Genomic DNA, 20,981 nt, shown 5'->3' on the forward strand with positions numbered 1-20,981 from the left:
AAATTTGTTTTATTAATTAGGATGGCAACCCCTCTCGCATATGAGGAGAAGGAGGCGAAGTATCCCCATGTTTTCGCCCAGTGGTTTTCTGAGTTGGGACGTAGATGTGTCTCTTGGACAAGACCCACATCGATTTTATGTCGACGCAGGTATTGTATCATCCTCCTCGTTTTTGACGGCTGGTTGCCCCCTTTAATGTTCCATGTGACTAATTTGAATTTGATTGGACTTTCTCCATTGTTTCTGCAGCGCGGTTTCTGTTTGGTGTGTCTGGGTATATGAGGCAACTTTTCTTGATTGCATGACGTTTAGAAATGGACGTTTGTGTAGTCGCTGTGGAGTTCTAGGACTTGGTTGGCGTTGAGTGGGGCCAGCCTTGGCCACCACCGGTGCACGTTTTCGAACAACTAACTTGTTTCCTCTGGGTACTCTTTCCCCAACTTGAGTCTCTTCTTTCCCCTTCCCCTCCCTGTCGGGCAACCCCCAACCCGCCGGAAGTGAACCCCTCCCCCAATAACTTTGTGAACAGTGCTGTGCTCAGGGCGCTAGTGCCCTCCAAGGATCGCCGATCCCGGAGTATATATTACTGACTTATATTCCTATTTCAAACTCCCATGTCAAGCGAGCTGTGGAAATGCTCAGGGTGGGTCTCTCCCGTTTCTCTCTCTCCCCTTTGTGGTCTTGGCAATTCGCGTGGGGACGGCATTCAATATTGTCTAAGGAGGCGTTGGCGTCCTCTGGTGACGTAAAGAATTGTGTCTTTTCGGCATGGAGAATGCGCAGCTTGGCCAGAAAGAGCATTGAGTATTGGATTTGTTCCTCTCGTAGGCGGCGCTTTACTCCTCCGAAGGCTCTGCGGGAGGCTTGCACCGCTTGTGAGAAGTCAGGGAAGATCTGCACTTTATCACCATCATATTGAATTTCCCCTTTGTCTCTGGCCAGCCTGAGTATTAGGTCGCGATCTCTGAAATTCAACAGTTTGGCAATGATGGGGCGAGGTGCTGTTCCTGGGATTGGGCGGTTAGTTGGGATCATGTGCGCCCTTTCCACTACAAATAGTGGGGAGAAGGTGGTTGCTCCAAAGATTTCTTTACATAGTTGCTCCACAAAGTCCTCCATCTTCGTCGGGGTTTGTTGCTCCCTTATCCCAACCAACCTAATGTTGTTGCGGCGGCTGCGTCCTTCTAAATCTTCGTTTTTGGCCATGATTTCTTTTACTTGACGCTCCAGTGTTGTCACATTAGAGGACAGGGATGTGGATTATCTTCGAGGTCAGAAACCCTTTGTTCTACAGTGTCTACTCTTTCGCCGTGTTTGTCTAGGCGATGTTGTATTTGATCAACTTTAGATGAGAGGGTGTCAATTTTGGCGTCGAGGTTGCCTATGCCCGCCTTGAGTTCGAGCAGGATTTTGCGTATGTCGAGAGATTGGGGAGGCGCTGATTCACTATCCTGTTCCATGTCTGGGGTTAAAGCGGGTTCACGATCCGGCTGCCTGGGAGTCTTGGCTATGGTCCCGGTTTCAAACATTAGGTTACGCTGCGATTTGTCTGTCTTGCCCATGTCGTGGGGATTTTTCTTGCACCGCGGGGTCTGTGCAGTCAGGAGGAGTAGGGCGGCTCCCAGCTCAGTAGGACAAAGGTTGTTTGGATTTGTGCCCCAGGTTTCTGGAGGGTGCACTTGGCGGGTTTGGGAGAGATTCTGGCGAGTGGTCGCGGTCCGGGTGCAGTCCAGAATTATGTGCCTTTCTGAGCCAGCGGCTGTATGCGCTGTGGGGTGGATAAGTGGTTTGTTGGCGTTTTATAGAAAGCAGTGGTTGGTATGTCTATTGTCTGCTGTTTAACAGGTGTTGCCAGACCTGGTGGCTTTTGGATTGTGGGATGGCTACGAGAGATTCCTAGTAGCTGCTGCAGTTATTGGCGGTGCTCAGTTGTGCTTATTCGCAATACTCTCCCCACTCTTTTTGTTTTCCTCTTTTTGGGTTGGTGCTATTGCAGATGAAGGGTTTGCCAGGGTTAGTGAGGGTCTCGTGGAGTTCAGTGGCAGCGGGCTGGTTTTCTAATGGGCAGGTCAGTGGGAGTTTTCCTTTTGTTGTCGGAGCCCTACCGGCTGATTGTTCCTATGTCTAGAGGGGGGGGGCAGCTGGTATTTGCTGCGGTGGGAGTGGAGCCTGGTTTCGGGGGATCAATATGGAGTGGATGTGGGAAACTCCCGGAGAATGCCAGTTCTTTATGCCAGTTTGCCGTCTGGAGCTGTATGGACAGCTATTGTCCTATGGCTTGGGGGCTTCACTGAGGCTCAGGGGTGGGGTGGGAGGGCCTGGTTCAGCACCTCTCCTACCTGAATCTGGCACATCCCCGTGTTGCTGGATGGATCTCAAATCCTGGGGTTGCCTGGCTGCGGGCAGTCTTGCCTCCATCAATGTCTCAGCTGGGTTAGGAGGGTTTCCAGCTGCTCCGCTGTGATTAGGCTCGCGCGTCTTGGTCTGCTGTGTGTGCCGCCCTCGATCGTTCCAGGCTTTAGGCTCGGTCTTCGGTTATTGTTGGGTGGCTGGGCGGGCTCCCGACTGCCTCCGCCGTGTCGAGGGTTGCAGTGCGTCGCAGGCTCCTCTTCTAGGGCCCGCGGTGCTGTCTGCCAGCAATGTCTGGTAGGCCGTTGTCTTGGGCTGATTGGGCGGGCTCCCAACTGCCTCCACCGTGTCTAGCTTTGTGGTTCGCTATGAGCTCTTGCTCTGGGAGCCGAGGCACCTGCCACGAGCAGCCTCGTCCGGCCGCGTCTAGCAGCCCATTGTTGCGTGCTGGTTGGGCGGGCTCCTGACTGCCTTTGCCGCCCTCAGAGGTCCTGGTCTGCTGCGTGCAGCGCCTCAGCCTGTTCTGTGGCCGGGACTCGCTCTATCGTTGTTGGTGGATGGTTGGGCGGGCTCCGGACTGCCTCCGCCGTGTTCGGCTGCGTGATACGCCGTGGGCCCCCCAACTGGGAGCCGCGGCGGCGCTTCCGTCCACTTACAGTGGCCTGTTGTCGCAGGCTGGTTGGGCGGGCTCCCGCCGCACTCGGCACTGCAGCTCTCCCGACTTGTTGTGTGCCCTTCTCCCAGGGGGCTGGGGCGCTGATCACTGATACCCCGGTGATGCCATCAGCTAAGTGGATGGGGTGTGCGCCGCCCGCCTGCCGCAGTGATGTTGGGGGATATGGTCAGGAAGTTCGCCAGCGCTCAATTTAGGAGTTGCAGCGTTGTGGAGCCGTTGCCGTGCTGCGGCCTCCTTTCTGTCTGCGATGGCCGGGGGGTTGGAGCGCAGCGTCGTGTCCGCAGGCCAGTTGCCTGGTTGTATATCTGCACGGGGGATTTATGTACGCTGTCGTGCAGGCTGTGGGGGAGTTTCAGGGTATAGGAAGCTATTTTGCAGGTTATTTCTCGGGATCGATGCGGAGCTCGCTAGTGAGCTGCCATCTTGGATGGCTCTCTAGCGCCCTCTACACTGTTAAGACATAAGCTCCTATAACACACACTCCTAAAACACATGCTCCTACAACACACGCTCCTACAACACACGCTCCTACAACACACACTCCTACAACACACACAGCACACAATCTTATGACATATGCTCTTACAACACAGAAACTTACAACACACACACTTACGACACATCCAGTTACGCCTCGTGCAGTTATGCAGCATGTTCCTATGCCACACACACACACACACACTAATACTAAATGCTCTTACAGCACATGCTGGTATTACAGCAAACACTCATAATCAATAATCATGTAACTGTAAAAAAAAAGGTGTAAATGATGTGAATTTATTTTTACAAAAGATTTAAGGTTAAACCAACAAAAACTTAAAAGTCTACAAATATCATTAAAAGATGCATTAAGGTTACACCATCATAAACCTTATAAATACATTTTAAAAATATTAAATTCAAGTCAAATATCATGGTAACGTTAACTCACATTCACACATGAAAGCATACATTAACATAAAATTATAAAAAATGTCACACACAAAAACAAGTATAAAATGGCAAATCCATCAAAAGTGCATTAAATGTACACCTATAATATATGTTAAAAGAAAGTATACAATATTTTTGGAATACAACATTACTACATAATGAACTTAAAATATAATACACACAAGCATGATTCCTCTCAGAAAACGCAATTAAAAAATACACCGAATATTTTACAAATAAATCTACAATAACAAAATGTACATAAGCATTCAAGTGTCATACTTTAAATATACAATATCCATTAAATAGGTATATGCCATTATTGTAAATCCATATAATTTACTAAACAATAAACATAACATTATGAAAAGAAAATGTACACTTAACTAAAAAAGTATTACAATATTTACAGTAAAAGCTTAATATTTACTTCTACAAATAATGTAGACACAACAGTTATAGTCCTTACAATGTGCATAAAAAATGCAAAAATGTACTTTGTTTCTAGCCTTGAAACACTTGTGTATAGCCGCGTTATAAATGCCATTTCATATCATATGTGTACTAAATTACATTTCGTAAACAATTCCAACTCTAAATACTAACAAAAGCAGCACAAATGTAACACACTTTAAAAACATACATAAATAAAAACAGTTTTACATTGTTATTATGAACAAATATCCACTCCACACAACATTAGTTCCACTATAAAGCATTTTTGCGCAAAAAATGTAATATTGTGAAACAAAAACAGGGCGAGTTAAGGTTATCAGGATATTTTATTTGAATATGTTTTGTATTTATTAATAAAGTTTATGCTGTTACCTTAATGTTCCAAATAATTGCTAAAAAATGTTAACAAATATTATATTATATATATTTTTTGAAAAAAGCAACAGCGCAAATGCTTGCACTGAGGATTGCACTCCTGAGCCCCCACACCTAATGCCTTAAATAAAGCTCGCCAAGGAATGCAATTCCAAATTCGAGATTTTATTAGCATCACAGAGGACAGAGAAAAATGTGGTACGGCGTGTTTCGTAAGCAACAGTTACTTGTTCACCCACAATACAACCAGTGCAAAAATCAGGTTTAAAAAGAAAGGTGAGCAGCAAAACTCTATGGCAGTAGTGAATACAGTCCTTTCTTTGTTTCGGGCGCTTTGTGGCTATGAGTTGAAGGTGGAAATAGACGGTCAAATGTGGCAGCCATTTTCAAGCTGCTTGACAAATATCGCAAATCATCAACTAATTAACATCCACATGAAACTTAAAGTGCAAAGTGCACTGTAACTACTTTTCTATTAACCATAACACCAAGTTGCCGAAGAAACGATGAAAGACGTCCTGTAGGTCATACACAAAAAGTGTAATAAAAAATGCAATCATAATTCATAAAAACCGCTGCCTTAAAAAGAGTACAAGGTGTTTTGTGTATAGAGACCAGTGTGGGCGAGCAGAAAGCTACAACAAGAGTTGACATATAGCTGTCTAATGAAATAATCAGCTGCCCGTTAATTTCTAAATTGAACTGTATAAACAGTAAAAACAGTAAACACATACCTGCATTGAAAATCAATTGGAACTATCTACCCTGGAAGTAAAACAACTGCCAACAGAGCAGTTTCATTATATCACTAAATGCAGATAAATAATACCTGCTAAATAAAGTACTCATCAATGCTCAAAAACAGCAGCAAGATATAATCAAGACAAATAAAAATGATGAGTGCACAGTCAAATATTGCAACTGTCCCGTACCTAAAGTGCCTGGATGAATGCTGGATAAGCAGCAGCGTTTTTTTAATATATCACTAAATGCATATAGATAACATCTGCTGAGTAAAGTGCATAGTGCCTCATCAATGCTCCTAAACAGCAAAAAGATATAATCAAGACAAATAGAAATTATGAGTGCATAGTCAAATATTGCAATCGTCCCATATCTCAAGTGCATAATGCCTTGATAAGCAGCAGCAACATTCAATCAAGACAATAGAAATTGCGAGTGAATAGTCAATATTGCAAATGATCAGTTTCTAAAGTGCAAAGTGCCTGGATAAATGCTCCAAAGCAGCAGCTGAGAAAATATGCAGCAAAAGTATATATTCACTAAACAAACTGTTAAAAGAATTATGGTTAACCTATTGTTTTGAAAACCTTTGAAATTCACTGACAAAACTTTAGTTAAATGTGCATCATGGTTGCAATGCATAAACTATAAAACAATGAAATTCATCAGATATGATTCGCAAAACAACAATAAGTCATCCCCCACCATGCACTTCACATGACGCTTGAATCTAAATATCACACACCAGCAAGCACACCCCTCCCCAGTATAACTAATATACTAATATTCACGGCTTGGTTGTCAGGCATCAATCAGATTGTTCATGTGTGTGAGCCAGTGACATAGTTCAAGGCTAGCAGGAGAGCTCATTGGTTAAGCGCTTGGTCAAAGCGTCTGCACTTAGCCTGCAGGCCAGAGATTTGCATCCCATCAGCCCTGCAGCATTCCAAAATTGATAAACTGTGTACCATTGGATTGGGTAACAATAACACCTATTAGTGCAGCACTCAGCAGTAGGGAAGTCCGATATGAAGGTCTATATACAGTTTAGCTTGAGAATATTTTTCATTTTCGGTGCACAGTTAAGCCTAACACCTGATTTATGAGGCTCCAAAAACAGCAGGATATCAATGACGGGGACTTTAATGACCATCATCTTGGTTTTGGATCCATTAGGGCACAGGTGCCACTCCATCTAGAAGTGTTCAAGATTTTACCAGGCCAATATGTGTACCTGTGCTTCATACATCTGAAAATAAAATGTGTGCAGCTTCATTACTTCTGTCAAAGGCTGCACACGGATATTAAAGAGGGGCATTAAGGGCCAGGAACCTCGAGGGAAGCCACTAGTGACCTGTTTAATCACTGAACTGGAGGCGCTAAACCTGGCTTAATGACTCCTGTCATGAAGGGGCGACTGAAACCATTGCAAGGGATCGCCTGTGACCCTTGCCAGGTCTCCAGAGGTTCCAGTGAAATGTCATGATCCACTGTGTTGTATGTATGCTGCAGAAAGGTCTAAAAATATCATGAATCTGGGATGTTTTCTGACAATAGTAGGTCCTTCCTATGATGGGATTCAGTGCATCTGGAGGGCTATGAAGGATGTTAATCTTTGTCCTGCCTTTCGGAAGTTACTGGGCCTCATTCCGATTATGGCGGTAAGGGATAGCGGCCACCGGTAACGAGACCGGTGGCGGTGATCCCTTACCGCCATACTCTGAGTTCCCTTTGCGCCCTCGCCCTTAACGCCTGCTTTGAGCAGGTGTTAAAGTCGAGGGCGCAAAGGGGCCTCCAAGCCAATAACGGTGACCATAATGAACGGTCACCGTTATTTGCATCTTCCCCATTCCCATTGAGCCCTATGGGGGCTCATTTGGGAATGGGGAAGAGCCTTGGTGAATGGGGAATTACCGCCCCGCCAACCTTGGAATGGGGCGGTAATTCCGCCATCCACCAAGGCGCTGCCGGTCCGGGGTACGGCGTCAACCAAGGCGTTAATAGCGCCATTGGTTAGCGCCGTACTCGGAATGAGGCCCACTGTGTTACTCATCTTGCTCAGGAAAATTAAGTTGGATATGGGGGTTGTGAATTAACAGCTCTTTGGGGTCTTATGTTGCTCATTTCAGGAACAGGGGTATTAAAGAATGTTTAAGTCTCCCGTGGACCAATACTCAATGGAAGGATGATGTGAACAGCTCAGCAATGTCTGGAGATCATGACAGAACGTTGAAAGTTTCTGCCAACAGTGGGTTGAAATTACCAGAATGTTGGTCACAGTAGAAGCGGAAAGGACATACACTGTGTCCTGCGGCTACAGATAAGTCCTGGCATCTGCTGTGGCAGTTATCCCTAAATATAGAAAAAACATTGAAGCTGACGAAAAAACCTTCACAATGCCCTTCCTGCAGAGATGTGTTGCACTGGTCTACTGGGTACACTGACATACTAAAGGATTGCCATTCGCACATATCAATGCAATATTGCCCATCTAAATGCTAATCGATTTATCAATGTTAAAGGGATGAAAGGTTGCTCCTTGTATGATTGACATGCGGGCTAACTCTGCCACAGATTGGCTGGGTTTGTGGGAGGTGAATGATGGCATGATTTATATTACTGTAATATGACTAACTAAAATGGCACTCGTGAAAGTAACCATCGAAGAATACATGGTTTCATCATTCATGCATAAGATGCAGGTTAATACTCGTGTTTCTGGCATTTAGCATATAGACCTCTAGACGTATAGCGACCGCTGACAGGCGATCGAAGGGGTAATGATGAGTGAGACGGTAACAGTAAAAAAAAATTATAAGAAGCTACTGCAAGCTAGAGGTGGTAATAACTGCATTATTAGAAATAGGAATTGTGAGTAGAATTCCCAAAGGGTGGAGGTAACATTATTTTTTTGCAGGTCAAAACTTTTAGCCATCTGGCGTCAACTACCCCAACCACCCCAAATCTACCGTGCAGGTTCGCGGTCAGTCCACAAGCCACGTTTCTGTAAATTCAGCCAGGCTCAACCATGACAAGCTAAGCACTCCATCCATTGCTCAGCTTAAAGAATGCACGGCTCAGGTACACGCCCTGGACTAGAAAGAGACCACATCCAACTCTTAAACTTATCTAAATATGTTCGCACTATTGTCAACTGGGCAATGCACCTATCAAATCACTAACATTGTATAGAAAACATTCCACGAAGGAGGAGAGATACAGCAAAGAAACCCTACCTTTGAAAGCTTGACTTCACTCGAGTATAAATATGGTTTCTGGACTGCATCACAGCAAATCCTGTACAAAACAGATTCAGCGAGAAAAAACAGAACAGGGAAGTGCTCGGGCTCCATCGGTGCATGGTCCAACGACACAAGGAGGGTGTCCAGTGCATCTAAAATATGGAAATAAAAAATAGATTTTGACATCTTCCATTATATATACTTTGTGATTTGCACTTTTTCAAGTCAGATTATACAACATTTCAGAAAGGGAATCATTACCGTTCATGTGCCTAATGCACTGATTACTTACCAGTTACCTTCATTTCTCCTAGTCCTACTCTTCCTCCAAGTGGCGTTGTGTCAAAACAAAACGGCCTAAACTAAGAAACCTATTGCCAAACCTCACAACTAATACAAAAAGGGGTGTGGGATTGTTCTCAAGAAAAGAAAGAAGTGTTTTTTAATAATAAGTCAGGATGCGGCAGCCTGGGTCTCCTCCCACATGTTTTGGACATGGGGTAAGATGGGGGTTTGGAGCACAGTACAGTCTCTGGCTTCTCTAGCACGAGACGACAGTTGCAATGGTAGTTCTTTGGACCGCCGATGCCAAGTCTCGTTTCCTGTGAAAGTCTCTTGCCTTGGGGGCCTGATGTGTTTCAAATAACAAAAACAAAAGTTCCATTACCAAATGAAAGTTTGTTTCCAAAGTTCACTGGGTGACAGGGTCACCCTTGGGTCTCCCTCTTCTGGGCGCTGACCCTTCTCAATTGTTGTACAAAGTTCAGAGAGGGTGATGGTTTCACCCCTGGGTCACCTCCTTCTGGGCTGACCCTTTTCGCATTGTATTTCACAATATATCACAGTTATTATCTTCATGAACCTCTGGGTGGTTGCTTCACCCCCTGATCTCCCTCTTCAGGGTTCGGACCCCTCTTGACTGTCAGTTCTAAGATGATGGTTTCGCCCCTGAATCTCCCTTGGTCGGGCTCGGACCCCTCCTGACTGCCAACTTTTGGGTGATAGCTTCACCGCCAGATCTCCTTCTATCGGGCTCAGACCCCTCTTACCTTTTTATATTCTTGGGGGCTTGCTTCACCCCCGGATCTCCATTGGTCGGGCTTGGGCTCTTCTTACTTTAACGGGATTCAATTTCCTTGGTTTCTCAATGTTCTTTTGTTGTGGGATTCACTTCCCTTTCTTTGACAGTACTTGTAGATCAAAGCCTTTTGATTGTACAGGGATTTTGCTTGACCCTGGCGTATGACCACTTTGACCTATTTCGCGGGCCTTCCGATGGCCTTCTGGTACTTGTAGTTTATCTCATAAGGGGCTCTTGAGTTAGCACCCATATTATCCCTCTGCAGCCGGTCTCCCCTTCACACTTTTAACAGTTGATTCCAAGTTCAACAGCTGTGGTTCAAAACTTGCCACTTTACGATTCTCACTCATCACAGGGTTTTTGTTGGTTCTCCCCTCGACACCCTGGTTGTGTCGGCTGCTTGTTTTTTGGCTTTTCTGGAGTCAAGGCCGGTACCATGGGCGCAGGAGTTTCCTTCGCTCCTGCTTATTGGCATAGGCCTGCCCTGTGAGCTGTTGACATCTGCTGCAGGACACTTGTGCTATTGTTCACGGTTTTAGGCTCTCATCCACTAATGTTCAGCGGGGCTGGGATGAAAAGGGCAAGGTCAATTCTCTCCTCGCCACCCTCTCGATTCCTGCCGCCTTTCTCCTTCTTTTGAACTGCTGCATGTTAGCCGTCTCGTTGTGCTGTCTGCTGTACTAGCCGTGCCCATACTGAGCTCCCTTGCTCCACCCTTTATCCCTGTGGGGAAAAGGAAGGGCGTTCAGGTGTGTGTGATTTACATTAATTGCCTGACTCTGCCTGACCCTCAGGTGAGGACATGTCAGGTACACAGTTTTATTACCAGTCCATTGTTTTCTACATTGGGAAAAGGTGTGGATGTCAGAAAAGGGAAGCAGTAGAGTTTGTACATGTCCTATGGGGTAGGATGGGGCTAGGGAAGGTTTGAGAAATAAGCAGGAGGGTTTGTGAGAATTCAGAAAATGATAATAAGAACGAGATTGGTAAGGTTTGCTGGGTAAACGGGAATAGTTGGAACCACAAAATGAACAAGGGGGATTGTGGGAACTGCAGTATTTTGTCTGTGTAGATTGGGAGTGTGGGAAAACATAATCAGAGGGACGGGAAAAAGAATTATTGGGAGTATTCAAATAGGGAACTGGAAAACAGGGATTCTGAGAGACATGGTTTCTGAATGCAGCAGGGTATGGGATCCTATGGGATTTGTTCCATACAGAGGGAATGGTAGGTTTGGGTAACATAGATTCAATGGGAGGAAGGTTGGTAAACATATTATAGCCTACAAAGGCCCCAGGTATATCGTCCACTTTTCCATCTTCTACGGCACAATACCGCATCTCACCTGTGGCGATTCCCCGAGCATAACCCTGGGCTCCCTTACCCAGGTGATTCTCCCTCGCTCGATCACCCCACGGGTTGGGATCTGAGAGCGCCAGCCCTCCCCTGGCCACCTGAATAAGGTTTCCCAAGGTCTATTTTGTGGAATACCCTCAGGTTTCTCACAGCTACCAGAAGCACGGAAACTGCTCTCCTTCTGTCCTCATTCACCTCAATATTTCTTCTGCTTTTGACACGGTCAACCATGCCATCCTGCTCAATCGCCTCTGTGATAACCTGGGTATTACTGATCAGGCCCTGGCCTGGCTGATCTCCTTTCTCACTGACAGAGCCTCTCGGGTCAAACTGGGGTCTTTCCTCTCTTCTATCACTCTCTCTACTTGTGGTGTTCCCCAAGGGTCTAACCTTTCTCCCTGGCTTTTTAACCACTACCTGGCACCTCTTGCCCACTGCATTGCTACTTTCTGCTCAACCTTCAGTGTTATACGAATGACACCCCTCGCTCTTTCAGGCTTCTCTCGGTTGCCTCTTCCCCTTCTCTCATACCAGACTGTCTGGCTGTAATTCAGGAGTGGTGTGCCACTAATGATCTCTGCCTTAATGCCAGCAAGACTGAGATCCTCCTCATCGGAACACCGGCTCCCTGCTTTCCCCTCTCTCTCTGGCCACCCACTCTGGGCCCTCTTCCTGCTCCTGCCTGTGAGGCTAAGAACCTTGGTGTCATCTTTGACTCCACCCTCCCCTTCTCTCCTCACATCTTTGGTTTCTCTAAGAAGTCAAACTATCAGCTGCACCTCCTCAGAGGTATTCTTCCTTTCCTCACTCCCCCAGAAGCTCACTGTCTCTGGAGCTCTGGTCCTCTCTAGGCTGGACTACTGCAACAGCCTCTTTCTAAATCTGCCTGCCTCTACTCTCTGATCTGTACAACTTATCCAGAACAGGACTGCGAGACTTGTCCTTGGCATCAAGCCCAGGGATCGTATCTCTCCAGCTCTGAAATCTCTTCACTGGCTCCGTGTGGTGGCAAGGATCAAGTTCAAGACCCTTTGCATCATCCACAATGCTTTCTGGGGCCTGGGACCGCACTACCTCCAACTCTCTCCTCCTAAACATCTCCCTTCTCGAGCTCTCTGCTCATCCACTTCCAACTCTGAGGGTCAGACCCTTTCACAAAGTTAGAGTTGGGGGCAGATCTCCCTCTTCAGCTGGGGCCTCGCTCTGGAGCAGCCTCCCTGCTTCTCTCAAAGTTGAGCAGAACCCCCTCTGGTCCCGCGAGCAACTGAAGACCTTCCTTTTCGCTTCCGCTTTCTCTCTTCCTTTCCCATGCTGATGTGCCGACTGCTCCACGCACTGGTCATCTGGCTACCCTCTGAACTCAGGCCCAGGCTCCTGTATGTCCAGTTGCCCTCACACTGCCTCCAGGCTCCCCAAGCACTTATGGTCTGTATCTGCAACCCTACAGTCCCTTCTCTCTGCATTTATGAGCCACTCCCTGACTACACCTATTGAGTTACCGCCACTTCTCCCCGCCCCTCTTGGCCCTTCTACCTTTCCACTTCCCTGCACTTGCGCGATCTAAATGAGACAAGGCCTAGTAAGATCATTGTTATTGTCCTCCTTCTTTTCTCCCTCCTTGTCTTGTTGCGTCTAGAAACACTTGTGCACATGTGCGTTATACAAGCCATATCATCTCACATCATACCATTTGGAAAAAACATACCACTTATCTGATTGGCTATTTTATCCCCAAATAGTTCCCTTTGGTGGTGTCCCAGGCAGGGGGCACTGGACTAACCCTGAGATAAATGTGGAGTTAACCTGTCTCCCTTGTGATGATAGTTTACAACAGTGCAGTCCCTTGGCAGCACAGAAATACTAAAGATGGCTGGACTCCAGTCAGCCATGCATTAGTCCTGTCCTAGATGTAGGTGGCACTCCAATGGGGCCTTTATCTTTAAGGGTGCCCTTCTCCATTCAGCAAACAAGCCTGTGATGAGAAAAAAAGAAATAACCTAAAGAAGACAAGCACCTCTGTGGCACCCCATTGCCAGGGGGAGCCCTGCAAGCAGCACATTGGAGGAAAGAAAAAGGAACCGGAGACTCGTACATGAGTCTCCAATGTTATTGATGGATCTTCAGGCCTGACGGGGCGACAAGGGTGAAAATAACTGGGCAAAGACAAGAGAAGAGGTGAGTGGGCAAACTCCCAGAATGCTGCCATCCTTGTGGTACAAGTAAATGAGAAGAAAAGAACTGTAGTGGAGGCCCGTGCCACATAAAATAAGAGAGAGAATCTGCCTCTTTGGCCCTGGGCTCCACCCAGAATAAGAAAACTCGCTGCACCACCAGGTGCATAAAAGATAGCGAGTGTAAGGCAATTCCTCTGGTGCTAGATAGTATAAGAGCACGGTGCTGCTGGCTGACACCACATGATAAGCAGTAGATGCAGGGGAGCAGAGGATAAAATGGCTGCCCATCAGGAGCACAGAGTAAAGAGGCAGTTCCTGACCTGACCACATCGGTTCCCGCTGCACCTTTTCAACGGTCCATGCACCCGTTACTTTTTGAGCATTCACCCACTCAGCTGCAGGCCACACTCACTCCACCAGCAGCTGCTCCGGTCAAGTAAGTGTGATCAGCTTGGTTCATGTCGTGCCCCTATGACCAGCAAAACCCATTCAGGGAGCAGTGGGTGAAAAGAAAAAAATGAACTATAGCCCTGTAAACCCAGTGTCAGTACACTCTGTGCCCCTTATGCATCTGGAAAATTCACTAACTTTGCCATCTTCTGTCAACCCCCCAACCCCCCACCTTGCACCCTTACACCTAACCATTTTTGCAGGGCAAATCTCGTTAGTACACTGCATAACACCTGGAGCTCGAATGGCAATACAAGCCCCAAGTGTCCCAATTCAACTCAACTAGAATCCCACTGGCACACAGACTGTGGGTACTTCTGAAACTGCATGCACTAACACACCTGTATTCATGCCTTGTATCTCCCTCTGCTCCAACTAACACCCCCTCTCTTGCGGAACCGACCGCTAGAAGGCTGCCATAATGCCAGAGGTTGCGCTATAACCAACTTGTGACATCAGTAATTGCCATGTGATGGGATTACCTAGGCATTGATGACAATACTTGGTATGAAGAGAGAGCCTGTTCATATGTTATCAATACCTCATGCCTTGTAATAATACCCGGGCTTCTAATGGCAATACCTGAGATGCTGGGGATACCTGAGAAAATTATGGTAATATGTTACTAGAAATTGTAGGTTCTGGGCAAATGAAGGCAATACCTGACGACATATCGGGGGGCGGGTGGGGGATCTGGGGTGGAGGGCGAACCTGAGAAATATGATGGCAGCAACAAACATGTGGTAGCGGTACCTGGGGAACATGTATTTATTTGTTTTATTGAACACCCGGATGTTACCTTGAGGACAGTAGCTGTGTTGCAGATCCTTCTATAGATGGAGACTGATGATGCATTTTCCACTAGGCCTCCTGTACCGGAGACAACATCCTGTTTGTCTAAATACTTCTGTGTTTTGGTTTTTTGGTCTGCTCCCTCTCTGAAGGAAGGTGAACCTGGCATTGACAGCAAGTTGGTCAAAGTTTTCTAAAATCCTGTGATTTTGTCTCCTGAATATGGCATGTATTGTGCATCTAAAGCTGCCAGATCTGAGAGGGCAGTACTGGTCATATTATGGAGGCAAACAGCCCTATGCGCACACATACACGTCTGCATGGGTTGGGGGATCGGTGTGTGTGTGTGTGTGTGTCTGTGTGTCTGTGAGAGAGAGACAAAGTTGTAAATATTGGCTTACTCAATCTATGTTTGTTGTTTTTACAGTCATAATTTTACTTAGAGGAAACAGCCATACTCTGAGAATCTGGCTGCTACACGTGGATGACTCTGTAGATAAATTTTTATAGGTCAGAGGTCCCTATAGCTATGGTGAAACCTAAGGAACACACTGGGCCTCATTACGAGTATGGAGGTAGCCATGCCGTACCGGGTCCGGGTTCCAGGAATGAGGAATTACCGGGCCATTCCGACCTTGGAGGGACTGGTAATTCCCTTTCCTGGGACCCAGACCCTGCACATCCCCATTCCCATTGAGCCCGATAGGGCTCAATGGGAATGGGGAGGATGCTAACAACGGGCCCGTCATTAACGGGCCTGTTGTTAGCATCCTGGTCTGCTAGCGATCCCGCTAAGGACATCTGGTTTTACGAGGCATTCCAGAGAGGGACCCGCTGCAGAACTCGTAATAGTGTGGCCCGTAATGACCGGTGCCGGTCCCTTACTGGCACCTTTCATTACGGATCCGCACTCGTAATGAGGCCCATTTTGTTGCTTATAACTTTGGACTTGTTTAACGCAGCTGTATGACATTTTCCCAAAAATGTTTGTACCCCGAGCCACCCAAAACTGGTACGTTTGGCGGACATTTGTGAAAGATACAAGCATTGAAAAGAGGGGCGCTTGTTACTTTTTGCATTTGATTCCCGAAGGGGAAATTATTATCCATCGAATAGGCGCATATATTTCTTTATCATCCATGGTGAAATGCAGCAACTGAGGCTTTCCAGAAATTGAAAGCTGCCATTAGATTTTTTTCAACAATGGAAGGCGTTCTCGTGAACATTTGTGCGAGAATGGGAAAATACATCATGCTTAAAATTATATCAGGAGGGAATCAAGAGGATGTTTGCAATCAGAGTAGATATGGTGAGAGTAAAGAGTAGCATCTGGGAACATTTAAACCTATTGGGCTGCTTGAGATAAAATTTGCTTTGATAGGTTTTCATCTTCTTGTCACTATAAATGTGAGAATCTTGCGCGATGGCCCTGGCATGGTTCCAACTGCGATGTCTCTCGATAACAGGAAAATGAATGTATTCTTGCAAGAAAATTGTTGTCAATTCTCGTTCTAAATTCTCACACTAAAACACTGCAGGATTTTCTTGCAGGACTAAGAAGGTCAGAAAAATGTTTTTAAAATACCAAATATTGCATGCATTCTCATTCCGATTGCTCATTATCGCAAAGTGGACAGATGCCATGGACAGTGGGGCACGGATCCAGAGTGGGGCAAAACCAATGGTGCTGAGTTCAAAGGCATACTGGTAATGATGGAAATTACATCTGTGATGAGATGAAAAGAAAAAATCAGTACTCTAAGTGGTACGAGATATAGCATAACAAAGCCCTTGAAATTCAGTGAAAATACAACAAAACACGTGAAAAGTAATACATCTTTGAAGCTATGCCACCAAACACCTGAGCCCCACTCATTGTGCAGCACATGAGCATACTGATGACTTCACAGGTGACATCACGTATGGCATCATCATTGACTCCAATGGAAACCAAAGCAAACTGATGACTTCACAACAAATAACACAGGAAACTAACTCACCATTGCAGTAAAAGGTTCTCAAACCTTAATTCAATACATATGACAAACATATTGTACAGGTATATGTGTAGTGCATGTTATCAGGGGCATAATATGCCTGAATACCCTTGATAGGGGTCAAGTGGCCACTGGGTCAGGCCACAAGACAAACCCTAATTTGAGTGGCCTGGCGGAAGATGCGGCAAGGAAAAAGCGCCTGGCCCCAGTAGCACACAGACACGCCAGAGGCTAAAGCGGGCACTTGGCATGGGCTGACTCAGCCGGGGCTTGGGCACGGCTGTCATCAGTGTGCGCCAAACTCCAGTGATGCCATTGATGATGATGCAGTAAGTGATGTAATATGTTATGTTATTAGTGGTGTTAGGGGCTGGCCAACAGAGGGCTCAGAGTTAAGGTGGCATAGCTTATAACCGTTTCTGAAACTATCGCCTTATAATCACTTCAACGAAAGATTTGTCAATTTATAAATATTAAAACGGATGGTATTCTTAACAGCATCATTGGGATTAATTTATAGCAGTACATTAATAAAATGCAGTCAAGTAATTATACTATTGTTTAAAATCGTATATTGCAGCTATTAAACCATTTAAACTGTACCTTCTTGAATTTTTCCTTTGCACTGAGCCAAGAGAATCAGTTCAGTCCACGCCCGAGGAAGATCCACATAGCCCCCAGTTCCTAAAGAGCTGCACCCGGCCCTCCTCTGAAACAAGAGCAAACAGAACAATTAAAAGATGGCGCTCGCGCAACACACAATGTACTGCACGGTGCAGAAGCCTTTTCTGAGCTAAGTGATGGCCATTTATACTGTGTAGGTGCGCCCCAAACTACAGTGATAAGAGATCTCATACACTGACATGCCCAATCAAGCGCACAAACAATGCTCTTCTGCTTTTCATGAATGTATGAACATCATATTTCACCAGCATTCGAGAAATGTAGCTCGTAGTGTGCATTGCTGAGAATCTTATCTTTTCATCATGGAATGAAGAGCACTTCGAGGAGGTTTTACAATGTTTTTTCTCGAGCAAAGAGACAACTTTCCCCATTGCGAGTTTAGATTGAATTTTTAGGCTGCTTTATTTCATACTAGCAGTTGCACCCGTGCTGCACACGGTAATTCCTCCTAAAGTCTTGACAAAAGTATATTTATATTTTATACCTTCTACATTGTCTACACCATGGAACCTACCCACATGTCAAATGTCAGGTTTGCAGCATGTTGGGAAGTTGGCTGAACATTTCGGACAAACACAGGCACATATTCAGGCATTGCAGACAGCATAAAAATAAAAACGCTTATAAAAACAACGTTAGAAAAATGTACATTTTATACTTGTTACATTGTCTAGACCGTGGAACCTACCCACATGCCAAATTTCAGGTTTATAACATGGTGGGAAGTATGCCGAACATTTCGAATAGACACACACACATATCCACAAATTTCCTGTTTATATTTATAAGAGATTAATTAATGATAAAGCGTAACCAAAGCAACGTCTGCACGGTCAGTAGCTTAACAACGACTTGAAGGGTTTGTTAATTTAATTTGCATTTTACAGACTACTTTGCAACTCTCTCTGCACTAAACACCAGTAAACTCCCCAGAGCGGCAGCACCCTTTCACAACCAACCCTAACACCTGACAAAATACACCTCTACCCTCTCCAAAGCGGAGAACATCCTAGCTCCCATAGCCCCGCACAATGCCAAGACAGTAAGGCACTCCAAGTCCTAATTCACACCTGACCTTATAGTCATCCGCTCAAGGAAGTGCCAAGCCCAACTCGCTTGGCAAAAGGACCCATCCAACCTTCTAAAAAAACAGTTCAGAACTATCGCCAAAGAATACAAGGCAGCCATTATCACAGCCAAATCTACCTAATTTAACGCTAGAATAAGCAACGCCTCTTCCAACTCAAAAGAGATATTCAACATTTACAGGGAATAAGAATCTCCCATCTCACCACCCACCATTATCACCAAAGACTCGTCATGGTGTTCTGACATACAATATTCACTGTTAAGCAAAATCGACTCCCAAAATCAAAACATTTCCTTCAACACGGCACATTCTCAAACAACCAAGCAACTATCAATTCCAAGCCAACTCCTCCCCTCCCCAATCCCTCCAACAAACCCTTTGCCTTTACAGACCTCACTGAATGCAAAATTACTTAACTAATCCAGGCCCTGAAACCATCTTGATATAAAGGTGATATCTGCACAACCTCTCTCATTAAAGACTGTGCTGATGTGCTCACCCCCATCATCACTGTCTTCATTAACGCCTCCTTCGCCTGTTACACCGTACCAGACAGCCTCAAAGAAGCCTGGGTTTTCCCACTTCTAAAAAAAAAACACACTAGACCCAACCATACCTACCAATTACCACAGTCGCATTCCTTCTAAAAACTCTAGACAGTGCTGCCTACCTGCAGGTTCATAAATACTTAGAGGATAATAAAATACTAGTGATGCGCCAATCTGGTATCCGCCCTGGCCATGGAACGGAATCAGCTTTAGTAGACCTCAAGAACCAGCTAGATGACAGGCGGAGAATTGCCTGGTGGATGTAAGAGAGCCAGTTTGGTGGTTAGAGTATTTGTTCTTTCGAAGGCTGTGGTGTAAAAGTGGAGGGAAAGTGAGTCGCACAGTGATTGTGAGGGGGTCGGGACGGTCGTGGTGCAAGCTGGATTGGTGAATTCAGAGATGATTTTGTGGGTTTTTGCAGTTTAGGATTCGGGAGTTGTAGTGGGATTTTTTTGCTTTATGGATTTCGGCCTTGAACTGATAAAGGTGTCAGGCCAAGGTGGCCCTGCTCTCCTGGGTTTTGTCTTTCTGCCATTTGCGTTCTAGGTATTTATATAGTTGTTTAGTGATCTTCAACTCAGGAGTGAACCATCTGGGGAAGAGGCCACGGCAGGTTGATGGATTGCAAGGGGGTGTGAGCCGCATCAGAGATGCGCTGAGCCATGAGTCAAAGACGTCAGGGGTTAGTTGTTTGTTGAGATGACAGGTAGGTGGTGGAGACTGAAGGAGTGCGTCTGCTAGGTCTGGGTCGATTATTAGTTTTTTCCAACATTTGCGTAGATTCAGAGGTTCAGATTTGAGTACGGGGAGGGGGTCGGGTGAGCGAATGGCAAATGAGAGAATGAAGTGATTGGACCAGAAGACAGGGGTGGGGGGCTTTAAATGAATCAGGGTGTTGGAGCTAAAAATGGCATCAAGAGTGTGTCCTTTATAGTGAGTCGGGCCATTTATGTGGGATTGGAGGTTAATTGCGTCTAAACCGCCAACCAGAGCGTGTTATAGGGTTGGCGGGGATGTCGAGCCATATGTTGAAGTCTCCAAGAAGGGTGAGGTTGGGATGGTTTAGTTGAAGGGTGGCAATAGAGTCGCAGAGGTTGTTTGCGAATTGTCTATCGTAGCCAGGGGGCCTGTAGATTATTAGGAAGCTGTGTTAGAGCGACGGGGAGAGGGATCATTTAACAAGGAGAGATTCACAGGAAGGAATGGAAGGTTGGTTGTCGATGATTGAGGCGTGGAAGCGAGACTTGAAGACGAATGCTACTCCCCCTCCTCTGGAGGGACGGTTCAGTGGGATGAGGGAGTAGTCAGGGGGGAAGGCTTCATTAGCGATTGGGGCAAAGTCGTCAGAGAACCAAGTTTCAGTGATGAAAACTAGGTCTGGTTTGTCAGAGGTGAGGAGGTCAAAGATGCAGTGTCTGTTTTTTGCTATGGATCAGGCATTAAATAGGATGCAGTTCACATCGGCAGGCGAGTTTGGTCTCAGAGCTGGAGCGGAAGGGGGTGGTGGCGGAGAGATTGGAGGAAGAGGGGTAGGGTGGGTGATGCTTGATGGGAATAGTGGGCGAGCAGAAAGATTGGCGGGCTTCGGGCGGGATTGGGTGGCTGCGTGTGTTAGGATGTTCGGGTTTGGTTCGGGGGATTTGAAGGTGGGGTGTGGGCGGTTAGGAGTTTCAGTTGCAGTTGATGAGAAGTCCAGGGAGAGCGGTTTCAGGAAAGGTGAAGCTATGGGGGAAGGAGGTGATTGCGGGAATGAGGTGGTGGGTCGAGACAGGGGAGGCGAAGAGTGCTGAGAGATTGAGGGGGAGCAGGTACGTTTCCTCTTTAGTTTCTTTGTTGCAAATGTAGTGTGATAGAGGGTATGGGGGTCAGAGGGGGAGAGGGATGCAGCTTCAGTTCTTGCTAGGGCTAGGTGTGCAGTTTTTAGGGAGGGGAAAAGGTGCGGTCAGGGGGGAAGGTGGCAGGGGTTCGTGGGCAAGGCGGGGGGTGGATGATTGCAGGGCGGGGTGTACCTGTTATGATAGTGAGGGGAGC

General features: G+C 46.2%; 1 protein-coding gene across 1 annotated transcript in view; it reads right to left on the minus strand.

Moving 5' to 3' along the window:
* Positions 1–20,981, minus strand: part of TMEM232 (transmembrane protein 232) — a 1,143,478-nt gene that overhangs the window by 890,056 nt on the left and 232,441 nt on the right. The window contains exons 4-5 of the mRNA XM_069625485.1: positions 17,232–17,337; positions 8,773–8,930 (exon numbers count right to left, since the gene is read on the minus strand). Coding sequence (XP_069481586.1) covers positions 8,773–8,930; positions 17,232–17,337 — 264 coding nt within the window. The remainder of the gene's footprint in view (positions 1–8,772; positions 8,931–17,231; positions 17,338–20,981) is intronic.

The sequence above is a fragment of the Ambystoma mexicanum genome, chromosome 6p (genome assembly GCF_040938575.1).
Source record: "Ambystoma mexicanum isolate Mex_15411 chromosome 6p, UKY_AmexF1_1, whole genome shotgun sequence".
NCBI classification, from domain to species: Eukaryota; Metazoa; Chordata; class Amphibia; order Caudata; family Ambystomatidae; genus Ambystoma; species Ambystoma mexicanum.